At 32.9% G+C, this 24311-nt stretch overlaps 2 protein-coding genes and 1 pseudogene across 3 annotated transcripts; all 3 read left to right on the top strand.

Moving 5' to 3' along the window:
* The first annotated feature begins 1386 nt into the window (after positions 1-1386).
* Positions 1387-5727, top strand: LOC148572543 (NADH dehydrogenase [ubiquinone] iron-sulfur protein 1, mitochondrial-like; annotated as a pseudogene). The gene is made up of 5 exons (XR_015907538.1): positions 1387-1951; positions 2627-2873; positions 3407-3701; positions 4227-4601; positions 4944-5727. The product of XR_015907538.1 is annotated as an NADH dehydrogenase [ubiquinone] iron-sulfur protein 1, mitochondrial-like (transcript).
* Positions 5728-6109: 382 nt separating this feature from the next.
* Positions 6110-8065, top strand: LOC107631241 (sugar carrier protein C). Its single transcript, XM_016334611.3, has 3 exons — positions 6110-6568; positions 6653-7282; positions 7389-8065. The coding sequence occupies exons 1-3, from the start codon at positions 6110-6112 to the stop codon at positions 7848-7850; spliced, it is 1551 nt and encodes a 516-aa protein (XP_016190097.2). The 3' UTR covers positions 7851-8065.
* A 467-nt stretch (positions 8066-8532) lies between these two features.
* Positions 8533-10481, top strand: LOC110269529 (NADH dehydrogenase [ubiquinone] iron-sulfur protein 1, mitochondrial). Its single transcript, XM_021117435.2, has 2 exons — positions 8533-9141; positions 9818-10481. The coding sequence occupies exons 1-2, from the start codon at positions 8985-8987 to the stop codon at positions 10057-10059; spliced, it is 399 nt and encodes a 132-aa protein (XP_020973094.2). The 5' UTR covers positions 8533-8984; the 3' UTR covers positions 10060-10481.
* Positions 10482-24311: the final 13830 nt, after the last annotated feature.

Genomic DNA, 24311 nt, shown 5'->3' with positions numbered 1-24311 from the left:
TCTAGAAAGGTCACTCTACAACCATTATAAATACACTGGAGCACCCAGGTATAACTCATACTCTGAGTCTACTAAAAACCTGTTTAATACCCATGCTAACTTAAGCATCGGAGTCTCTTGCAGGTACCCCCCACCCTCCGGTGACCAGGGATCAGAGGCGCAGTCAGTCCAACAAGTCGGACACAACCGCTCCGGCCGCAACCAGCCAGCCGGACACGTCATCTCCGACCAGTACAGAAGATCTCATCCGAGATCAACCCACAGTTTCAGGTAACCCTTGGAACAATAATTACTATAAATATTTGAGATTCATAATATAACATGGAACGATATATTATATACGCGATCTTTGTATACTTATTTTATATGTTTTACCTCTTATATTAAAAATTATAAATTGGGTAAAGTATATTTTTTATTCTTGAAGTTTGGCAAAAGTTTCGAAAATAACTCTAAGTTTTATTTTATTTTAATTTTGTTCTAAAATTTTTTTATTTGCATCAAATATATCCTCGACGGCTAAATTTTTAAAAAATTTAAGACCAATATAACATTAATGTATGAAAATTATGCTTGATTTGTTTGTGTTGAGAGTTGTTCTTATGAAATTGTTGTTGAATTTGTCTTAAATTTTTTGAAAAATTAGCCGTTATGGACATATTTGATACAAATTGAAAACTTTTGGAATAAAATTGAAACAAAATAAAATGTAGGAATATTTTTAAAACTTTTATCAAACTTCAACCACAAAAATGATACTTTACCTTTTTTATTATATTTTTTTTTCGAAGAGGATGAAGACCAAGAGATAACCTCTATGTCTGTGGTGACTAGGCTTTTTATTTCACAACAATTGGGCTTGTGCCCAAAACGAAATCTCATGTATTTTGAGGCAATTGAAAAGATGAGACAGGCCCTCAACGACGGAGTGGTGGCTAGAAGATGAAGAGTGAAGACCTCCTCCTGGTGCCTGGAGAGAAGCTTGAGTGAGATCCGGTTTATTGTCCGGGTAGGGCGGTTTCGGGTCTTTGGGCAGATCAGCCTAGCTGCCATTGGGCCACATCCAAAAAAAAAAAAAAACTGGCGTAGTCACTCACTGCTCACAATTACAAGCATTGGTTGGTGACTAAACGAATGGGCAATGCCCCCAAAAAATGTGGAAAGGAAACTATAAGCGTAAGCAGCATGAAATTGAGAGGCCCATTTGAACAACATTCCACATTCATCATTCATTCACCAACACAATTCGTATACAGACCGGATCAACCCGAATAATAAACCGGAGCATCCCACCATAATTTCTCTTCTTCCCCTTCAACTCCACACACACCAACACTCTCCCCACTCAAATCAATAGACCCAAAGATCAATCGGAGATTCAGATTCCTGCAACGATCCGACAGCACCCCTCAAATCCCACGGGAACGCCGTAACACAATCTAATAGAGAGAGAGAGAGAGAGAGAGAGAGAGAGAGAGAGAGAGAGAGAGAAGAAGAAGAAGAAGAAGAAGAAGAAGAAGAAGGAATCGGAAGAAAAATGGGGCTGGGCTTGTTAGCTTCAAAGGCCATGAGACCCACCTCAAGGCTACCCAATTCTCAAAACCCTAGGAACATCTTCATCCGCACCATTGTCTCCAAGCCCGAGCTCCAAAAGCCCGAGCTGCCCAGGCCCAGGCCCGTCCCCCGGATCTTCCGCCCCGGACCCCCGTTGCCGGCGCTAGGGTACACTTCCCTAACCCGGAGGACGCCATCGAGGTGTTCGTGGATGGGTACCCGGTGAAAATCCCCAAGGGCATGACTGTCCTTCAGGCCTGTGAGGTTGCCGGCGTCGACATTCCCCGCTTCTGTTACCACAGCCGCCTCTCCATTGTCGGTAACTGCCGCATGTGTCTTGTCGAGGTCGGGAAGTCTCCCAAGCCTGTTGCTTCTTGCGCCATGCCTGCTCTTCCTGGTCGGCTTCTTATTCTTCTTCTTTTTCTTTTTGAACGATTAGCTGTTGTAGTTCGTCCTTTTGTTGATTATATGCATAGGATTTCATTTTGGTGTCCCTCTTGTATTGTGATTGCCGGATACGGTTATGACATGTTGGAATTTGATCATGTTCATGATTAGAGGGATTCGGCACATTATGATGATTTCTTTTCTCTTTAATTGATTTCCACTGGCATGTACAAAACTTTGTTATTAACAGTTTATGTCCAAATTTGTGCTTCCTTGAACATATTATGAAGTTTGATCGGGTTACGTTGTTGCCTTGTTGACATGATGTAGTTTGTAGAGGATGGTAATGAAATATCATTTAGCTTTAATCCAGTTATCTTTGGTGCTTTTTTTATTTTATATTTTTTTTAAAAAGAACAAACTTTCAAACCGTTGTTTCTGTGTTTAGTAATTATCCGTGTCAATTGTTAATTTTGCAGATTTCTCACTAGTTCTCCCTTTCTCTCTTTGCACACTGATTTCCCTGTATTGTGTTTCTATAATAGAGAAATTATAAGTTATCATTCGCATTAAGCCGAACACACTAAATGAATACAATGCTTGGATTTTGTTTGGATGGGGTTTTTAACCTTTTATTGATCTGATTCTTGTTAAAGATTTAAGCTAATGAGATATTGATCTGTAGGAATGAAAATTAAGACCGACACTCCTGTTGCAAAGAAAGCTAGAGAAGGAGTGATGGAGTTTTTATTGATGAACCATCCACTAGATTGCCCAATTTGTGATCAAGGTGGGGAATGTGATCTTCAGGATCAGTCAATGGCTTTTGGTTCTGATCGTGGTCGGTTCACTGAAATGAAGAGATCTGTGGTAGATAAGAACCTTGGACCTTTGGTGAAGACCGTGATGACTCATTGCATTCAATGTACAAGGTAAATATTTTGCAAATCTAATTGTGTGAATTTTGGATATAAAGGTGCTATTTCTTTTTGTATCAAAATAAATAAATAAAGGTTCTGTGTAGTGGAAGTCAGGAATGCATTATGTTATACAAGCTATGATTATATTGTTCTAGATAAGTAACTTCCACTTTAATGGTTTATATCATGTTTATTTGTGGAATAATCTTTAAAAAGAATTAAGCATCCCCTTATTCTAAAATGAGTCAGTGGTCGATACCACATTATGGAAGATTTTGAAAAAGATTATGTATTAAACTAATTTACATGGAGTGAAAATTGCCTTCCTTGGAGATATGTTAATCTGATTTTCATTTTGTTCCTGTTTGGGCTGGCTTTGGCTTCTTTTAAGTTGTCTTAAACTAATTTACATGAAGTAAAAATTACCTTCCATTTTATGTTTTCACTTACTCACTTGAATGCTAAATGTTGTGTAAAGCAATGTTATGTGGTTTGCTAAAAGGCTCTTGTGAAATTCCTTCCCCCCCCCCCCCCCCCCAAAACAGGTGTGTTAGGTTTGCAACAGAGGTTGCTGGGATTCAGGATCTTGGCATGTTAGGTCGTGGCAGTGGAGAGGAGACTGGGACATATGTTGAGAAACTTATGACAAGTGAACTTTCTGGAAACGTGATAGATATCTGTCCTGTTGGAGCACTCACGTCGAAACCTTTTGCTTTTAAAGCCCGAAATTAGGAATTGAAGGGAACAGAAAGCATTGATGTTACTGATGCCGTTGGATCCAATATTCGAATTGACAGCAGAGGACCTGAAGTCATGCGTATTCTCCCTCGTCTAAATGAGGTTTGATCTGATGAAAATATTTTACTTAACTGTTTGTGGTTCTTTCTTGTGGTTGCTAAGGCTCCAATTATTTTTGTGGCACTTAAATTTATTTGTTTCTGTAAACAAAAATCATCACTCTGTTGATACACTAAGCTGTTGTTAGTCTGCAGATGTTTAAGGAGCACTTGATCCTCTTGTGGGTGAGATATTGGAGGGACTGTAAGGTTTTAACATGTTAACGTATTTTTGGTGGGGTTGCATTCCCCCATTAGTTTTTCACTCAACAGGATCCTGTGGGGGGGGGGGGGGGGGGGGGAGGAAGGGGAGGGGATGGGAGATTAAGGTGCTTTACCTAGACTCCCTGCATGCCTTATATTGGACCCCACAAACTTTGGCCTGCAAAATTTTTGTTGTTCAACGTATTTTTTCATAGTTCCATGCTTCTTTGTCATTGTTACTGTAGCACCTTTTTTCTTCTGTCTAGAAGGTTCATTTTTATATTTATAGTTTGCCGATATAGTTTATTCTGCATTCCCTTTGCAGGACATAAATGAAGAATGGATTTCAGACAAGACCCGCTTTTGTTATGATGGTTTGAAGAGGCAGAGGTTAAATGAACCTATGATTCGTGGTCCTGATGGACGTTTTAAGTCTGTCAGCTGGGCCGATGCCCTTGCTGTGGTAGCTGAGGTTGCCCACAAAGTTGAACCAGAAGAAATTGTTGGAATAGCTGGCAAACTTTCCGATGCTGAGTCCATGATTGCACTAAAAGATTTTGTAAATAAGATGGGATCAAATAATGTGTGGTGTGAAGGCATTGGTGAAAATACTAGTGCAGATTTGAGATCGGGATATATTATGAATACTAGCATTGCTGGTCTTGAGAATGCAGATGTCTTTCTGTTGGTTGGTACCCAGGTATATCACTAGTCTCTGATTTTAGTGAGTCATTTCTAAATATTCCTTATGTACGTCTTTCTAACTATGCTGATGATCAAATGGTTCTTGTTTTATTCAAATTCCATTTCTTTTTAGTAGTTACCGTGTCCATGCACTTGATTCTATAACTGTTATTTTGGGGTTTATAGGCATGGGTAGGTTTAGAGAATACAAGACTATCAACAACAAAGAATTTTTGTGAAGTATTCTATATTTTTGCTGAGTTCATCTACTATTTACACATTGTGCTTTCTTGGGTGCATTATTTTTTTGTATTTGGTTATCTAATACTATCTTGTGTGTTTAATATCAAATTTGCAGCCAAGGGTGGAAGCTGCTATGGTTAATGCCAGAATACGCACGACTGTCAGAGCAACTCAAGCCAAGGTTGGGTACATCGGTCCTGCTACTGATTTCAACTATGACCACCAACATCTTGGTACTGGCCGTCTGGCCCCCAAACACTACTTGAAATTGCTGAGGGCCACCACCCATTCTCCAAGACTATATCAAATGCCAAAAACCCTGTTATCATTGTTGGTGCTGGAATCTTCGAGAGAAAGGACCAGGATGCAATTTTTGCAGCTATTGAAACCATTGCAAAACAAAGGAAGGTTGTCAGACCTGATTGGAACGGCCTTAATGTATTACTTCTTCATGCTGCCCAGGCTGCTGCACTTGACCTTGGACTTGTGCCTCAATCTGAAAAAAGTCTCGAGTCTGCAAAATTTGTATATTTGATGGGTGCCGATGATATAAACTTGGACAAGATCCCAGCTGATTCTTTTGTTGTTTATCAAGGTCACCATGGTGACAAGAGTGTTTATCGTGCCAACATCATTTTGCCAGCTGCAGCATTCAGTGAGAAGGAAGGAACCTATGAAAATACTGAAGGATGCACTCAACAAACTCTGCCTGCAGTTCCAACAGTGGTGACTCCAGGGATGATTGGAAGATAATTCGGGCTCTGTCTGAGGTGTCTGGAATCGATTTGCCCTATGATTCAGTTGGTGCTGTTCGTGCTCGAATCAAGATTGTAGCCCCAAACCTACTGCGCCAAGATGAGAGAGAACCAGCTACATATATTACAAATTTTTTTTAAACAGGTGCGCACAATCACACTTCCTCAAACAACAAAAGAATTATAATTATAATTATATATAGATGAAAACTCAGATCCACTGTACCTGAGTTTTCACCTTATATATAAAAAGATAAATAAGAGATGAAAATAGATTATTTAAAATTCAAAAATCAAAATATATGATTTTGAAAAAGATTTGATGCTAACTGAATAACCGAAGATAGATATTTAAATTTAAATTTTTAAACACTTGGATAAGCTTCATCCGCAAAGTAATTCAGCTACAAAGATAATTAATCGGTTAGATAAACTTCATCCGCTAAGTAATTCAACTATAAATAAGAGCTATTCTTGTTTAGTGTTCATCTGTTTTAACTGATTGCTTGTGTTGGCTAATACGATAATGGCAGGTGGTTTCATAGAGAAGGGGTCTTCCGAAAAGAACTATCCCGGAAAACTCACTTTCAGAGTCTTCATAACATGTGTCACCGCTGCATTTGGAGGTCTTATCTTTGGATATGACTTAGGCATTTCAGGTGGAGTCACCTCCATGGATCCTTTTTTGAAGAAATTCTTCCCTGATGTGTACGCAAAGGAGCACAACATTAAGCCCACTGATAACCAATATTGTAAATTTGATAGCCAAGTGCTCACACTCTTCACTTCCTCTCTCTATTTGGCTGCTCTTGTGGCCTCAATCTTTGCATCCAAGGTCACTCGAGCCTTCGGTAGGCGCCTCACCATGATCTCTGGCGGTGTTCTCTTTCTCGCCGGTGCAGCTTTGAACGGCTTCGCCCAGCAAGTTTGGATGCTTATTGTTGGCCGCATGTTGCTAGGTTTTGGAATCGGATGCGCCAATCAGGTACTACTAATAATAATAATAATTATCTGTATGATGTTTCTTGCTAATTCATAATAATCATTACATGTTTTTATTCGTTGATAGTCTGTGCCGATCTACGTATCCGAGGTTGCTCCATACAAATACAGAGGAGCACTTAACATGTTGTTTCAATTGGCAATCACCATTGGCATTTTTGTTGCCAATATTCTGAACTACCTTTTTGCCAAGATGGAGAACGGCGAAGGGTGGCGCTATAGCTTAGGTTTGGCAGGAGTCCCTGCAATAATGATCATCATCGGTGCAATGTTTCTTCCTGACTCACCAAACTCGTTGATCGAGCGTGGACAAGCTGAGAAGGCCAAGGAGGAACTAATCAAGATTCGTGGAACCAATGATGTTGACGAGGAGTTTAAGGATCTTGTTGCTGCCAGTGAAGCCTCCAAACAGGTCAAGCATCCTTGGTCTTCTTTGCTCAAAAGTGAGTACAGGCCTCACCTCACCATGGCCATAGCCATTCCCTTCTTCCAACAACTCACTGGCATGAATGTCATCACATTCTATGCTCCTGTTTTGTTCAAAACTATTGGCTTTGGTGGAACTGCTTCCCTTATGTCTGCCATGATTACCGGAGGTTATAACGCCCTTGCCACCCTTGTTTCCATCTTTACCGTTGACAAGGTTGGCAGACGAAAGCTTTTTCTCGAAGGTGGTGCTCAAATGTTTATCTGTCAGGTATATTAGTTACATGTGATTCATCAACTAAAATAAAAATTTCATTATTAATATTATTGTTGGTATATATATAAGTTTAATTTGTTGTGTATGTGTGTATGTATAGCTTGTGATCGCAGCTGCAATAGGTAGCAAATTTGGAACAGATGGAAACCCTGGAGTTCTTCCCAAGTGGTTTGCCTTAACTGTTGTGGTATTCATATGTATCTACGTGGCGGGATTTGCATGGTCGTGGGGTCCACTAGGATGGTTGGTACCCAGTGAAATATTCCCGCTTGAAGTTCGATCGGCGGCTCAGAGCGTCAACGTTTCAGTTAATATGATCTTCACCTTTGCCATTGCCCAAGTTTTCACTGCGATGTTGTGCCATATGAAGTTCGGGCTCTTCATCTTCTTTGCATTCTTTGTGATTGTTATGAGTATCTTTATCTACAAGCTCTTGCCAGAGACAAAGGGTGTTCCCATTGAAGAAATTTCTCTTGTGTGGGAGAATCATCCATATTGGAACAAATTCGTCAAGTCCTCTGCTCAAAAGAACAAAATTGCTGCTCCAGATTCTCAAGTTTAGGATTGCATAAATATTCTTTAAGATCTTATACAAAAAAATGAAAATAATGATTAATTAAATAGTATGTCTTTTTTTTTTTTTATTAAAGATAGGAGACTCGAACCTGTTAATTGAGTATGTGGAGATTATGCCATTCGAACTATAATTAATTGGCTAAATAGTATGTCTATTATCTATTATTTTTAATTAATCAATTAAATAGTATAATTATCATCTATCATTTTCAATTAATTATTGCAATTAGTATATATTCACTATTTATTTATTACTCATTTAAAATTATATAAAAAAATCAATGATCAATTGAATTCGCATTGATGAAGAGTGAAGACCTCCTCCTAGTGCCTGGAGAGAAGCTTGAGTGAGATCCGGTTTATTGTCCGGGTAGGGCGGTTTCGGGTCTTTGGGCAGATCAGCCTAGCTGCCATTGGGCCACATCCAAAAAAAAACACTGGCGTAGTCACTCACTGCTCACAATCACAAGCATAGGTCGGTGACTGAACGAATGGGCAATGCTCCCAAAAAATGTGGAGAGGAAACTATAAGCGTAAGCAGCATGAAATTGAGAGGCCCATTTGAACAACATTCTACATTCATCATTTCATTCACCAACACCATTCGTATACAGACCGTATCAACCCGAATAATAAACCGGAGCAACCCACCATAATTTCTCTTCTTCCCCTTCAACTCCACACACACCAACACTCTCCCCACTCAAATCAATAGACCCAAAGATCAATCGGAGATTCAGATTCCTGCAACGATCCGACAGCACCCCTCAAATCCCACGGGATCGCCGTAACACAATCTCATAGATAGAGAGAGAGAGAGAGAGGAAGAAGAAGAAGAAGAAGAAGAAGGAATCGGAAGAAAAATGGGGCTGGGCTTGTTATCTTCAAAGGCCATGAGACCCACCTCAAGGCTACTCAATTCTCAAAACCCTAGGAACATCTTCATCCGCACCATTGTCTCCAAGCCCGAGCTCCAAAAGCCCGAGCTGCCCAGGCCCAGGCCCGTCCCCCGGATCTTCCGCCCCGGTTCCCCGTTGCCGGCGCTAGGGTACACTTCCCTAACCCGGAGGACGCCATCGAGGTGTTCGTGGATGGGTACCCGGTGAAAATCCCCAAGGGCATGACTGTCCTTCAGGCCTGCGAGGTTGCCGGAGTCGACATTCCCCGCTTCTGTTACCACAGCCGCCTCTCCATTGTCGGTAACTGCCGCATGTGTCTTGTCGAGGTCGGGAAGTCTCCCAAGCCTGTTGCTTCTTGCGCCATGCCTGCTCTTCCTGGTCGGCTTCTTATTCTTCTTCTTTTTCTTTTTGAACGATTAGCTGTTGTAGTTCGTCCTTTTGTTGATTATATGCATAGGATTTCATTTTGGTGTCCCTCTTGTATTGTGATTGCCGGATACGGTTATGACATGTTGGAATTTGATCATGTTCATGATTAGAGGGATTCGGCACATTATGATGATTTCTTTTTTCTTTAATTGATTTCCACTGGCATGTACAAAACTTTGTTATTAACAGTTTATGTCCAAATTTGTGCTTCCTTGAACATATTATGAAGTTTGATCGGGTTACGTTGTTGCCTTGTTGACATGATGTAATTTGTAGAGGATGGTAATGAAATATCATTTAGCTTTAATCCAGTTATCTTTGGTGCTTTTTTTTATTTTATATTTTTTTTAAAAAGAACAAACTTTCAAACCGTTGTTTCTGTGTTTAGTAATTATCCGTGTCAATTGTTAATTTTGCAGATTTCTCACTAGTTCTCCCTTTCTCTCTTTGCACACTGATTTCCCTGTATTGTGTTTCTATAATAGAGAAATTATAAGTTATCATTCGCATTAAGCCGAACACACTAAATGAATACAATGCTTGGATTTTGTTTGGATGGGGTTTTTAACCTTTTATTGATCTGATTCTTGTTAAAGATTTAAGCTAATGAGATATTGATCTGTAGGAATGAAAATTAAGACCGACACACCTGTTGCAAAGAAAGCTAGAGAAGGAGTGATGGAGTTTTTATTGATGAACCATCCACTAGATTGCCCAATTTGTGATCAAGGTGGGGAATGTGATCTTCAGGATCAGTCAATGGCTTTTGGTTCTAATCGTGGTCGGTTCACTGAAATGAAGAGATCTGTGGTAGATAAGAACCTTGGACCTTTGGTGAAGACTGTGATGACTCGTTGCATTCAATGAGTAATCTGAAATCTCAGGTCCAAGCTGTTTTAAAGAAATCTGTTCATTCAGTTCCTCCCTTCATTTCGCTTAAAGATGATCAAAGGGAGAAAGCTGGAACCAGCAAGCGGGTAAATAAGAGAAAGGTAACCCCTGCCAGAGCTCCCTTCTTCTAAAGGCCTCCGGTTATGTAATAATCAAGGAAGTTGCTCTATTTCTTATGTAAAGAGATTCTTTATCATCTGAATTTTTGTCTTTGGTGGCTTCTACTTTTTGATTATCATATGACTATGCATGAGGTTACTTCAAACTTTATGACATTCTGGCTAAGTTGCTGTTTGTGGTTTTATGACATTCTACTTTTTGTTGGGTGGATTGCAGATCCATGATATGTTTTTTGTGTGTTAAGATTATAAATGTACAATACATGCATATTTTTTTTAATTTTATCTAAGTAAATTATTCTTAATCACGTTACTTTCATTTTAAATAAATTTATTTTTTATTAAGACTTAAAAGTGCTCAAATTCAAGATTTCACATTTGCGAAAAAATCAAGTCATAGGTCTAGTACTCTAGTTCATATCTGTGCTTAAACCATCTACATGTGTTTAAAGTTTAAAACATCGTTTCTACCTATAATATCCCTAATACAGTTCCATACTTCCATCATTTGGAGCAATGGACACTCATCATATATGGCATTATGGCAAGATTGTACCGATATTTCTGGTTCTGTATACAATAAGGAAGACATTCTAAATGTCATTTTCAAAATTGAAAAACCAACTAAACATATGGTCCTTCCAGCATTAACTGTTGTAGACTGTATAGTCTGTAGTAATCGTATTGCCATGCTTATGCTTGTTTTTTAGTGAAGGCTTTATGTTTAGCCTAAGGTATTAAGTAGTCTCTTGTTTAATTTATCATTTTCCTAACTCGTTGCTTCAATACAATTAAATGGTGTCTAGTTTTATATTGACATATCATTACATTGTGACATTGAGGGGACAATTTATAATAAGATTTCGTTATAATTTAAAATTGGATTGTTCAAATCTTAGTTCCTCTTCACTTTAAGTAATTGCTTTACCATATAAAATCATCGTTAGGTCATCTTTCTTTATATATATATATATATATTGGTGAATTCTACTGAACCCTCTTTAAAATAACGTGTAAGTTATCCTTCATGATGTGTTACATTCTAATTGGTCATTATCTTAACCATAGTTGGGTTATTTTATAATTTATTATTAGATGAGTAATGATATAATTTCTTAAAATATCAAAACCTCACTACCGTTAATTGAAACACTTTTTCACTCTTCCATTCTTTCTTCATCACGTAGCTTCGATCCTTCTAAGCATCGCCATGTCCGTCATAACAAAAAACGCCGAAGTTCGTCATCTACTATCTTCTCACACAATCTCTCTTTTCAATGCATCATCTCTTAAACGACGACGTCGTTGAATTTCCATAATTAGTAATGTTGTCGTCCTTCTCAATATAGCCAACGTCAACTTGTTGCTATCTCCTGTCCTCACTCGATGCCTCTTCTGCCGTAGATCACTCCTTACCAACATAAGTAATAGTTAGTCTAATTATTAAATTTTTTCATTAAAAAAATATATCTTTATTTAATTACACGATGGAACATATATTCATATGTAAAATATAATATAATAAAATAAATTTATTCAGAGTACTTAAAGTATAATTAAAATCAGGAATATATAAATATAATAATAAAATTCGTACTCTAAACAAGCAAATATATCTTTTATCATACATAAATTATTTAAAAAAATAAATAAATTGTTAAAATTAATAACACAAATTTAAAAGGATAAAATCCAACTTTTTATAAGTCTTTTTTTATAGAATTTTTATTCTTTTAATTTTTAATTTATTCGTACTTTATTATTTAATTAATGATTAAACCAATTATTTTTATGAGAAATTATTTTTGTATTATCTTAAAGAATAGACCAATATAACAGTTTAAAAAATAATGTAAAAATGATATTTTAAATAAAAAATAGTTAATATTAAAATTTTTAAATAAAAAAATAAATTGGATAGATATTTAAGAAATAAATATGCCTAAAATAAATAAAACAAACAAAAATAATTCTCTATTCTCAATAGTACTCCCATTTTGTGTGTTTTATTTATTTTAGATATATATTTTATATTTATCTCTTAAATATTTATATAATTTATTTTTATATTTAAAAAATTTGATATTAAATATTTTTTATTTAAAATATCATTTTTAAATTATTTTTTAGATTGTTATATTGGTCTCTTTTCTAAAATAATACAAAAAATAATTTCTCATCAAAATAATTTGTTTAATTATTAATTAAATAATAAAGTACTAATAAATTAAACATTAAAAAAATAAAAATACTATAAAAAATACGATAAAAAAATTGGATTTTCTCATTTTAAATTTGTGTTATTAATTTTAATAATATATTCATTTTTTAAATAATTTATGTATGATAAAAATAGGTTTACTTATTTAGAGTATAAATTTTATTATTATATTTGTATGTTTATGATTTTAATTATACATTTAAGTAGTCTGAGTAGATTTATTTTATTATATTATATTTTACATATCATATGTTCCATCATATAATTAAATAAAGATATTTTTTAATAAAAAAAATTTAATAACCAAACTAATTAACTAACTATTAATTGTGTTGGTAAAGAGTGATCCACGGCATGAAGAGTGAGTGAGAGGACAGATAGCTATGACGTCGATGCTGAAAGGACGGCGAAGTTATGGCCGATGGGAATTTAACGACGTCGTTAAGGGAGATGATGCACGGAAGGAAAGAGAGATTGCGTGAGAGGACAGTAGATCGCGACCACGTCGGAGCTTCTTATGGCAATGCTTGAAATGACCGTAGCTACGTGATGAAGAAAAAATGGAGGAGTGGAAAGGTGCTTCGATTAACAGGACTGTGGAGTTTTGATATTTTAAGAAATGATATCATTACCCATCTTAAATAATAAATTACAAAATAACTTAACTATGGTTAAGATAATGACCAATTAAAATATGACACCTCATGAAGGATAACTTACATATTATTTTAAAGAGGGTTGAATAGAATTCGCCAAAAGTTTAATGAATAAAAGGAAAAATTGTTTTAACATTATTATATATCCTATTTTATTTTATACCTCTTTTTCTCAAATTAAAGTTTATTGTTGACTTTATTTTATTTTTGTAATTAGATTATATTTATTTATTATATTTTCAAAATATAAATCCAACAAATATATATAGTTAAAGTCGACTAAATAATATTCGTATGGTCGTCAACATAAGATTGTCATAAAAAAGAATGTTGATTATTATCATGAGAAATTGAAGGAAGAAAACAAGGTTATTATTACTATTACTTGTAGTATTATGCTGTTGGAAATAAGGCCGAAAGTGAATTGAGTTGGATCGAGTTAGACCAAATTCAGGTTCGATTTATGAAAATTGAGCTTGGCTCATTAACAATTGAGTTTATTTTTTAAGTTTAAACTTGACTCATCTAAAATTCATGAACCGGTTCGATCTCACGAACTAACTTAAATCATGAACATAATCTATAATTTTATATTAATAAATTATAATTTATACTAAAAAATATAATTTATTATTGTATATCTATTAATTATAAATTTTTTATTTATATCATACATCAAAATTATATAAAAAATAATTATAAAATTTTAAATAAGAACACTAATATATATACAATTATATGGTGAAAACTCAGGTGAAGTCGACTTCACGTGAAGTTTATATCTGAGAGCTGTTAGATGAAAATTTAGTCAAATCAGTCAAATCATCTGACGGCTCTCAAATATCAACTTCACGTGAAGTCGACTGCACATGAGTTTTCACCAAAATTATATACTATTATTTTATATGTATATATATAATATTAAAAATATAAATTATATATATATAAAAAATATATGTATTAACATATATATAATGGAATCAGTTTATGAATTAATAATGAGCTGAACTAATTTAAATTTAAATTTGATTCATTTAATTTATGAGTTCAATTTTAAGTTTAAATTTGATTCATCAGCTCACAATCAATTTATCAAATTATTAATGAATAGAGTTAATTAGAACTGACTCATAAACTCACTTGGTTCACTTTTTCCGTTTTAAAAATAATCATCATCTATGCCTATGGTTCAGTTTCCAAAGCTACATAATGGATTTGAATCCGCGACTCGGATCCTTTCCACGTACATTTTATATTTTTCTATTTATTTTATGTAAACTCTTTTAGTCTCTACTCTCTAGCGATTTATTTATAATTTAATATAAGTATAAATTGCGATAATTTGTGATAGTTTAGGTATACATTTTAAAATTTTTATACCCCATAGAGATTTATATCATTAATTTTTTTTTTTCAGAAGACCCCTTCTTTATGAAACCACTTGCTATTATTGTATTAGCTAACACAAGCAATCAATCAAAATAGGTAAACATTAAAGAAGAATAGCTCTTATTTTATAGTTGAATTACTTAGCAGATAAAGCTTATCCAACTGATTAAATATCTATCTTCGATTATTCGGTTATCATCAAATCTTTTTTAAATCATATATTTTGATTTGATTTTTGAATTTTGAATTATCTATTTTCATCTTCTATTTATCTATTTATATATAATTATAATTATAATTCTTTTGTTCCTTGAAGAATTGTGATTGTGCGCACTTGTTTAATTTGGATAAACACCCGTACGTAGGATTATTATTATTATTATTTCATATTTTTTTATGTTATTTACTTATTTTGAAGTTGTTAAATTATTATTATTTAGAAAATGTTAGTAATTATATTTTATTAATTAAAGAAATTAAAAAATTAGACAAATTACATAAATAAATAAAATAGAACTAAAAATTACTCGATTACAACTTTTGAATAATAGGTACATTTTTATTCTAAACTTATTTGATGTAAACCGCTTTTGTTTTGAGGTATAAAAAATTAGAAACTGATACTAAAATTTCAGTTTTTGTTTCTAAAATTTTAGTATTTGAGTATCTTAAAAAGTAGAGACTCAGAATACTAAAATTTTTTAAGATATAGACTAAAACTTTAATAAAATTTTTTACTTAAAATATCCTCATTTCAATTAATTAATTTTAACTTTATTTTTTTTATAAATTAAATTAGAACTTCATTCTTATTTCAATATCTATCTCCTACATTATACCAAATACAACACTGAGACTTATTTCAATCTCTGTCTCTCAGTTTCAATTTCTAAATCTTAATCTTTCAATTTCTGTCTCTCTTCTAAACACTACCTAAACATCTCAATTTATTCATATCTATTATTTCATTTCGTGTAGCTTTGGAAACTGAACTATAAGCATAACTGATGATTATTTCCAACAACATAACACTACATAGTAATAGTCATAATAACCTTATTTTCTTCCTTCAATTTTTTATGATAATTATCAATCTCCTTTTTTATTACAATCTTATATAGATGGGCATATGAATATTTAGTTGACTTTAACTATATATTTTTGTTGGATTTATATTTTAAAAATATAATAAATAAATATAATCTAATTATGAAAATAAAATAAAATCAATCAATAAACTTTAATTTTGTTAGAATATATTAGGATGAATAAGTTTTTATTAGAATTATTTAGCATATTTGAATATTTATTATAGGATATTATATTTTTATTATTTCGATTTTCTTAATACTTATAAATACTTTTTTATATTGTATCATTCTACACAATTTAAATAGATACAAACCTTTTTTTTACTATTTTTTCTTATTTTCTAACAAATTTGATAAAAAGAGATATAAAATAAAGTATGATGTACAATGATGTTAAAACAATTTTTCTTATCCATTAATTTTTTTTATTCAGTTTAATTTGATTATAAAAATAAAAAACATTAATAAACTCAACTATATATATTCTAATTACAAAAATTAAATATTTTTATTTTTGGAAGACAAAAGATTAAAAATAAAAAAAATTAATTATTTTAATTTCACCTCTTATAAAAAAATATTAGATAATAAAATTTTGTCTTATATTTATAAAAGTCAACATAAAAAATCAAATAGGCTTATCAAGTTTATATACATTTGTTTATTTTATTAGAAAATTAAAAAAAAATCGAATAAAACTGATATTAATTTTATTCAAAATATATAGTTGAGTTTTTATTCAAATTAAAGTCAGATAATTAAATTGAATCACAAACACTGCCCAATGTAAACTGAGTTTAATTTAATAAATTTGATCTCGTAACAAAAAATTTAATGAATAAAAAGAAAAATTATTTTAAACTTATTATACATCTTACTTTATTTTATATTTCTTTTTCTCAAATTAAAATTTATTGGTTGACTTTATTTTATTTTCATAATTAGATTATATTTATTTATTTATTATATTTTCAAAATATAAATCAAACAAAAATATATAGTTAAAGTCGACTACATATTCATATGGTCGTCAATATAAGATTGTCATAAAAAAGAATGTTAATTATTATCATGAGAAATTGAAGGAAGAAAATAAGGTTATTATTTCTATTACTTATAGTATTATGTTGTTGAAAATAACATCATCTATTAATCAAAAAAAAAAAAAATCATCATCTATGCCCATGGTTCAGTTTCCAAAGCTACATGGATGTGAATCCCCGACTCCCTTACACGTAGTTTTTTATTTTGCTATTTATTTTATGTAAAAACTCTTTTAGTCTCTAACAATTTATTTACAATTTAATATAAGTATAAATTACGATAATTTGTAATAGTTTATGTATAAATTTTAAAATATTTATATTCTATAATAATTTATATAATTAAAATAAGTTTTAATATATGTTTTAAATATTCGTAATATGAAGAATTTAAGTATTATTTAAAAGATATTAATTTATATTTTTAGAATATTTTAATTTAATTTGATGTATTTTTATTTTGATTATTTAATTACTAGATTGGGCTTTATAATTGTGAGTTTAGAGTTTTTTTATATTTTAACATAATAAGAGATTATAAATATCTCATAAACAAAGGTAGTCGTAGTATAGAATGATTTAGAGGTTTAAATTTTTTTTTTGTTTCGTAATGAAACCATTGTGCAAACAATTGAGGTTAAAGAGTCTCTCTTGTTGCATGAAGGAATTGGATAGAAGATTGAGGAGTTATGGCGTTGACAAGTTAGGTTGAGGAATCCTTTCTTGTTGTGTCAAGAAATTGGGTAGAGAATAAAATAATTCTCTTTGTACTCAATTTCAATATATCCTTTTTGTTTTTATTTAAATTTTAATTTATCTTTTTTTATTTTGTTTGAATCTTTATCTTTTTGTTTATCTTTTATTTCTTTATCAAGTTCAAAAAATATAATCATTATCCAAATATTATAATTGAGTAATTTTAAATTCTACTTTATTTATTTATGTAATTTACTTTAAAAAAGGATAAATAATTGTATATTATCAATTAAATTTTAAATATTTAAAATACCCATATATTTAAAAAGTTTTTGCTTTTTATAATAATTTTAAATTTAAAAATTATAAATTCAAATTATTTTATGATTTCAAATATATTAAAATTAAGACACTTATCTTAGAAAATAAAAATTATACAATTAATTTATGATTTGGATTTCATTCAAATCAATTTATTCTTATAAATTAAAAATTCAGATATAAATAATTTTATGTAAAATTAATAATTAAAAATTATTAGATAATAATTTTATTAAATTTATTAAATTATTTAATAACTTTTAATTATTAATTTTATAGGAACTTAATTGTAGTTGGTTCCATACTTTCTCCTAATTCTGAAGTATAGGTGCTGGTTAATTAGCTGGCAAGTGCTTGTTACAAATTACACTATGCTCCCTCAAAATATTCATGTTTGGAGAAAAGAATGGCAAATAATAGCAAATTAGTAACATTAATTTTTTTCTACTTGTTTTGTTAAATAATAATGAATGAAATAGTTTATCAAGGGTAATTTATGTATTTAAATAAACTTTCAAAATAAATTACGTAAATATAATAATTGACATTCTTTATATGCGTGCATTTTTTTAAATTATGTAAATCACGCATTGGCTAATTATATACCATTTCAGTCGAACAGAAATCGCTCTTATACGTATAGCGGTTTATAATAAAAAAAAATGAAGAAAAAACTGCTACAAACAGAAAATATCAAGCGGCTAAAATAGCTTTGAGTTGCAGCAAATTAAGTGAAGTTTGGTTTGAGAAGGAAAAAATAATAATTTATTTATTTATAAGAGATAACAATATTTTTTCACTTTTTTTAACAAATTTATATAAAATATAATACAAAAAAATCATATAAAAAATGATATTATCAATGCAAATTCAATTGATCATTGATTTTTTATATATATAATTTTAAATGAGTAATAAATAAATAGTGAATATATACTAATTGCAATAATTAATTAAAAATAGTCGATGATAGTTATGCTATTTAATTGATTAATTAAAAATAGTAGATAATAGGCATACTATTTTATTAATTATTATAATTATCATTTTTATTTTTTGTATAAGATCTTAAAAGAAAAAATAAAAAAATAAAAATAAAAATAAATAAATTCTATGTTTTTAATCGAAAACTTAATATATCAAATTGTATAAACTTTGCATTTTGGGATTGTTCGTATGTTTGAACTAGTAAATTATCCGGTAATTTTTATAAATTTTATACACTTTCATATATTAAAAAATATTTTAAATTAACAATATAAAGTTTATTTGATTTATATTTTTAATTTTTAATATTTTTTTGCTTTTAAAATCTTATAAAAAGATAAAAATAATAACTACAATGATTAATAGGTTTCGCTAGAAAATCAATTAGAAAAATAGTTAATTAGTTGAAAAATAAAAATTCTATTATAAAAAAATAACTTTTTTTGTCCTAATTTTTTGAGTTAGAACGAGAGAAACTAAAAGATTAATGAGAATTGTAAAAAAGAAAAATGATATCATGGGCTAAAGGCCCAAATAAAAATAATAAAAACACTTCTAACTTTGAAGAAATCAAATCCTATACTATCATAGTGATGCAATGTAGCCTCTAAGCGTAGCATATTATTACCAAAGAAAAGGATGAAGGTTGTGGTAGGCTTAGAGAAGGGGGGGTTGAATCTATGCCTTCCTTTTAATTGTTGTTGTTACCCTTTTAAAACAGATTTGTAATTCTGATTCTGTTTTAACTTAGCAGCGGAAATTTATGAGACAATTTATTTTTGTCTCATGAATATCAGAAAACAGAACACAGCAGAGAAGAGAAAAGCTAACACCAGCATGTATCCTGGTTCGGTTGCCTTGTGCTATGCAACCTACATCCAGTCTCCTCCACAACTATGGAAGAATTTCACTATAGTTAACAGTATTACATACACCAATAACACAGGATTGACCCAATCCTTTCACACTCAAGTTCTAACCTAACTTGACATTGGCTATGCTAATACCTAACTATACCTCTTAGTGCTAACCCAACTAAGAAAGGGATACCTCACAGGTACAAGATACAAGACATAAACACACTTAAAGAAATCTGAAAATAACTTTAGGCTTTTCTCTCAAGTGTTTCACTCAGCCTTTTTCCACTCATGGCTTTTACTTGAGTTTTCTCACAATGCCTTTTCTCACAAGAAATTACAGAAAGATAAACATAGAAAAGTACATTACAATCTGTAAAACATGAAGGAGATTGACTTCATCAACAGCCTCTGTGCTATGCGAAAAACCAGATTAGCAAGCCTCTGATTCAGTTCTTCATACTGGCGGAATGCACCTTTGATTAGGTTACACTGTCCAGTTAGTTGAACTTCTTCAAAGAGCTCTCTCAGAACAATAACCTCTATTCACTGGTTTTCTCTCCTTGCTTCTGAAAGAACAGCAAGCTCCTTTTTATCTTCATGCATGTTCCTTGGTTCTTTATCCAAGGTCAACACCTTGAGCCTTGAGCTTCACCAACCCACAAGCTTACTTTTTCTTTGTTTAACATCAAAGAGGAACCTTTGCTTCTGACTTTTCCAACTTGACCGAAAGCCATGAAGAAGTAACCGGAATTGTTTTCCAATGGTCAACCAAATCTGAACCATAGAGATGCAACTTGGTCCCCAAGTTTTGATTAGGTCTGTAGATACACAGCAGAATGGGGCAGAAAACAACTTTCCCTTCAAAGTCATTTTCGGGTAGTGCAGAGAGTTGGGAAGAAGGGATGAAGATTTGATGCATGCAAGATGAGATGGATTACCTTTCTTAAGCTTGATTTAGCTTGGGATTTCTGTTTTAGCTTCTGTGCTTCAAGCTTCAACTCTCTCTCTCTTGCTTCTTTGGTTATTGGCTTATGGAGGAAGCTTTTTCTCTCTTTCTCTTTCTTACTTTTCTGAACTCTTGATTTGACTTGATTAGAGAGGAGAGGAACGTTGCTTTGGTTGGAGCAAGATGGAGGGAATTGTTTGCTGAAACAAAATTGGGCTTGGATTGTAATTTGCTTGGCCCGTTTTAATTTCTTAAGCTTGCTTCCTTTTGGGCTTTGCTTGATTTACCAGCCCATCAATCTTGTTTTATTTCTCATTCCATTTGGGCTGTAATTCACATTTTGGCCTGCAACATATAATAAATAATTAGCAACATATACTTGTTAATTAAGCCACTTTAATTATTTATTTTGTCAAAAATAATGTTTGTCATCACTAATTAATTTAGTTAATTTCTTAACTCAACAATCTCCCCCTTGATGACAAACATGATTTAAGCAATAATCAAAAGGAAGTAAGTTTGAGTTGGGTTTAGAAAACTCCCTTTGATTTTATGTTGCTCCCCCTGAATCTATGCTTTCCTCTTTGTCCCTGTTTCACATTGTACTTAAAGGAAGCACAATAAAGAGTTATGTACAATATATCTTGTACAAGGGATATCAAATGAGCAACATCACATAATCAGCCCAACATCAAGCTATTACCATCAGCAAACAGATTCAGCATGTGAGAAACAAGTATTAATGCAGCAAAAATAAGTAACAAGTACTAGTACTAGGATCTACTATCCTATCCATCCTATCCTATTGCTATTTTACTCCCCCTTTTGTCATCAAGGGCGGATAAGAGCAACAAAAACAAAGTCTTGTATCCTGCAGAAAAGAGTTAGAGCACAGATCAAAGTACTAATTAAGCTGTCTAAAGAGCATCAATAGTAAGAGTTATTACAGTCATCCAAAAAGAAATAGTTCAAAAGTAGCAAAAGAAGCAGAAATCATGAGACAAAAAGAGAGCAGCAGCAGTTTTTATGAGACAAATCCTAGGTATCAGAACCATTCCCTTCCGAAACAGCATCCTCTTCAACATCAGTGGCAGCATCTTCATCATTGTAAAGGTTATCAATGAAGGTCATCAGTACAGCCACCCTATCTCTTGACTTCTTCAGGAAGTTCTCATGCTTGCTAGCCAGCTTCCTTTTCTCTTTGCTCAATTCAATCAAGTGGTTCGATTGAGAGACAAACTCTTGAGCAACATCCCTGACCACATTCAGCAGAGTGGATTTCTTCCCAGTGGAAATGGAAGTACCCTCAGTGGAAGGAGCAGTGGAATCCTCAGGGACAAAATCCTCATCTTCATCATCTAGGACGACTCGTTCAGATCGAGTGGGTCCTTTGTTCTGTTTCACTGAACCACCCCCCTTTAGGTATGAATGTCTATTCTCATATTTCTCATTGGTCAAGTCAACACCAAAATACTCAAAAATACAAGTTAGAAACATGCCATAAGGTAGAGCTTTGTCCTTTTCACTTCTAACAGAATCAAACATGTATCTTACCATCAAATATGCAAATGAAATTTCAGTTTTGGTGAGAATGGCATATAAAACAAGAGTGTCAGTGTATGAAACCCTTTGATATGAACCACTTTGAGGAAGTATAATGTGGTTGACCATGCGGTGCAACTGAGCACGTTCATATCCTAGGGCTTTGTGTGTGGGTGTAATGCCATTTATCAAGGAGATATGTTCACAAATACTAGCCAGGGCATCATTGTAAGAGACACCAACTCCTTCATCCCACTTAACTGACGTGTAGGCACAGGGCCCAACATCAGTATACTTCAAAGCATCATTGACGGTCTCATTGTTTAAAACGATATCTCGGCTCTTGACATACGAATGAGCAGTGCCCTCATGATAAGTCATGTTTGCATAAAACTCTTTGACCAACAATGGATAAACAGGTTTTTTGATATCAAAAAGGTGATTCCAGTCCAGAAAAATCAAGTTATCAACAAAAGGAAAACCTTTTCTTTTCAAAGATGGCAAATCAGCGAGAAAAGAGGGACATAGGGTACGATACTGGATAACCTTCTCATAAAAATCATTGTTCATGGCAGATTTGAATCTATAAGGGTTATAGTTCGAATGAGAAGTCAAAAAGTGAGCTTTGTGATCAAAAGGTCCAATGTCTGGTTCTTTAACATTCTGGAGAGGGACTTGAGTGTTACCTCGTTGAGATCGCATTGGAACCGACCTGGATTTTGGTTGTGTTGGTTCGGGTATGGGTTCCTCAGTCGCCTGACGTTTGCCTTTGGAGGAGCCAGGCTTTGCTGAACTTGGTTTTGAGGAGCCAGGCTTGGAAGGTGTGGCCTTTGGTGGTGGCGTCGGCTTGGCAGAGGCAGGAAACCTTGGAGTATTTTTGGTCCGAGCCATGGGGTCACAGCGATGAGGAGAGGTAGGAGGAGAAGGAGAAGGGGTAAAGGTGTGGTCTTGAGAGCGAGTGGATGGCTTTGTGGGTAGCTTGAAAACCTTCTCTCGAGGAGCCCTTTTTGCAATGGTTTTCTTCCTCATTTGGTTAGTTTCAATTTAAGAAGAAGAGAGAGCAGTGAGGGTAGTGGTGAAAACCGAAGTGATGGAGAAGGAGTTATGGAGGGAAGAGAGGGAGTGTTGGTAACCGTACCCAAAAGCAAGTTTCCTAAACCATGCAACTGCATCACCATTTGAAAAGACTTGAAAAGACATGACCTCATTCAAGAAAGATTTTATTTGATTTTAAACATTAATTTTAAAATTTTTAAAAACAACAATATTAACCTGAAACACCTTTTTGGGCCAAAATTAAATCCTCTTGAAAACTATTTGGGCCACAAAACATTTATTGAAAACCTTTTATGAAACACACAAGTCATCAAAAAAATAACAAACAAGATTGTAACATTCATGTTAGGGCCTTGAGGTGATTTAGATTTAATGAAACATATAGGACAACCCAGATCCGAATTGAGGTTGGTCCAGATCAATTTTTCACTTGAAGCAAGCCCAGAACACGTTGACATGAGGGAAACGTTCATCACCTGCCCAGAATTGTCTCATACCTGTTTATGAGACAAAAAGCTCCAGCAAATACATTAGCATTTTTCAAACAAGGAATCATAACTCAAAATTCCTAAACAAGTCCTAAGTATGCAGAATCTGTCCTCAGCTAATGGTTTTGTAAAAATATCTGCTAATTGCTCCTCTGATTTAACAAATTGAATACTAATATCCCCCTTTTGGACATGTTCTCTTATTGAGTGAAATTTCACTTCAATATGTTTAGTCCTAGAGTGTAAAACTGAATTTTTAGAAATATTAATGGCACTCATATTATCACACAGCAGGGGAATATTTTCAGCCTTTAATTTGTAATCAGCAAGCTGTGTTTTTAACCATAAAAGCTGAGAACAACAAGAAGAAGCAGCTATATACTCAGCCTCTGCAGTGGAAAGGGCCACTGTTGGTTGCTTCTTACTTGACCATACATTTAAGGACTTCCCAAGGAAGCAACATAAACCAGAAGTGCTCCTTCTATCAACTCTATCACCAGCAAAATCTGCATCACAATAACCAACTGCAGAAAAATCATCAATCTTAGGATACCAAAGACCAAAATTGGATGTGCCATGAACATATCTAATGATCCTTTTAACTGCAGAAAGATGTGACTCTTTTGGTTTGGATTGGAACCTAGAACACAATCCAACGCTTTGCACAATATCGGGTCTAGAGGAAGTTAAGTATATAAGAGAGCCAATCATTCCTCTATACCTAGTCTCATCAACATCTTTCTCAGTTTCTCCCTTATCTAATTTAGAATTAGGATGCATGGGAGTTCCCATGGGTTTGACATTTTTCATACC

This window comes from Arachis ipaensis, chromosome B3 (assembly GCF_059453495.1).
Source record: "Arachis ipaensis isolate K30076 ecotype BB chromosome B3, ASM5945349v1, whole genome shotgun sequence".
Classification (NCBI taxonomy): Eukaryota; Viridiplantae; Streptophyta; class Magnoliopsida; order Fabales; family Fabaceae; genus Arachis; species Arachis ipaensis.
The sequence above is the reverse complement of the archived record's forward strand: the minus strand, read 5'-3'. Positions and strand labels throughout refer to the sequence as shown.

Bases quoted from the DNA above. Each gene is read 5' to 3' on its own strand.
- LOC110269529 (XM_021117435.2), top strand. From the start codon at position 8,985: ATGACTGTCCTTCAGGCCTGCGAGGTTGCCGGAGTCGACATTCCCCGC. The intron at 9,142-9,817 runs GTCGGCTTCTTA...ATTGATCTGTAG, and splicing joins CGCCATGCCTGCTCTTCCTG to GAATGAAAATTAAGACCGAC.
- LOC107631241 (XM_016334611.3), top strand. From the start codon at position 6,110: ATGGCAGGTGGTTTCATAGAGAAGGGGTCTTCCGAAAAGAACTATCCC. The intron at 6,569-6,652 runs GTACTACTAATA...ATTCGTTGATAG, and splicing joins GAATCGGATGCGCCAATCAG to TCTGTGCCGATCTACGTATC. The intron at 7,283-7,388 runs GTATATTAGTTA...GTGTATGTATAG, and splicing joins CTCAAATGTTTATCTGTCAG to CTTGTGATCGCAGCTGCAAT.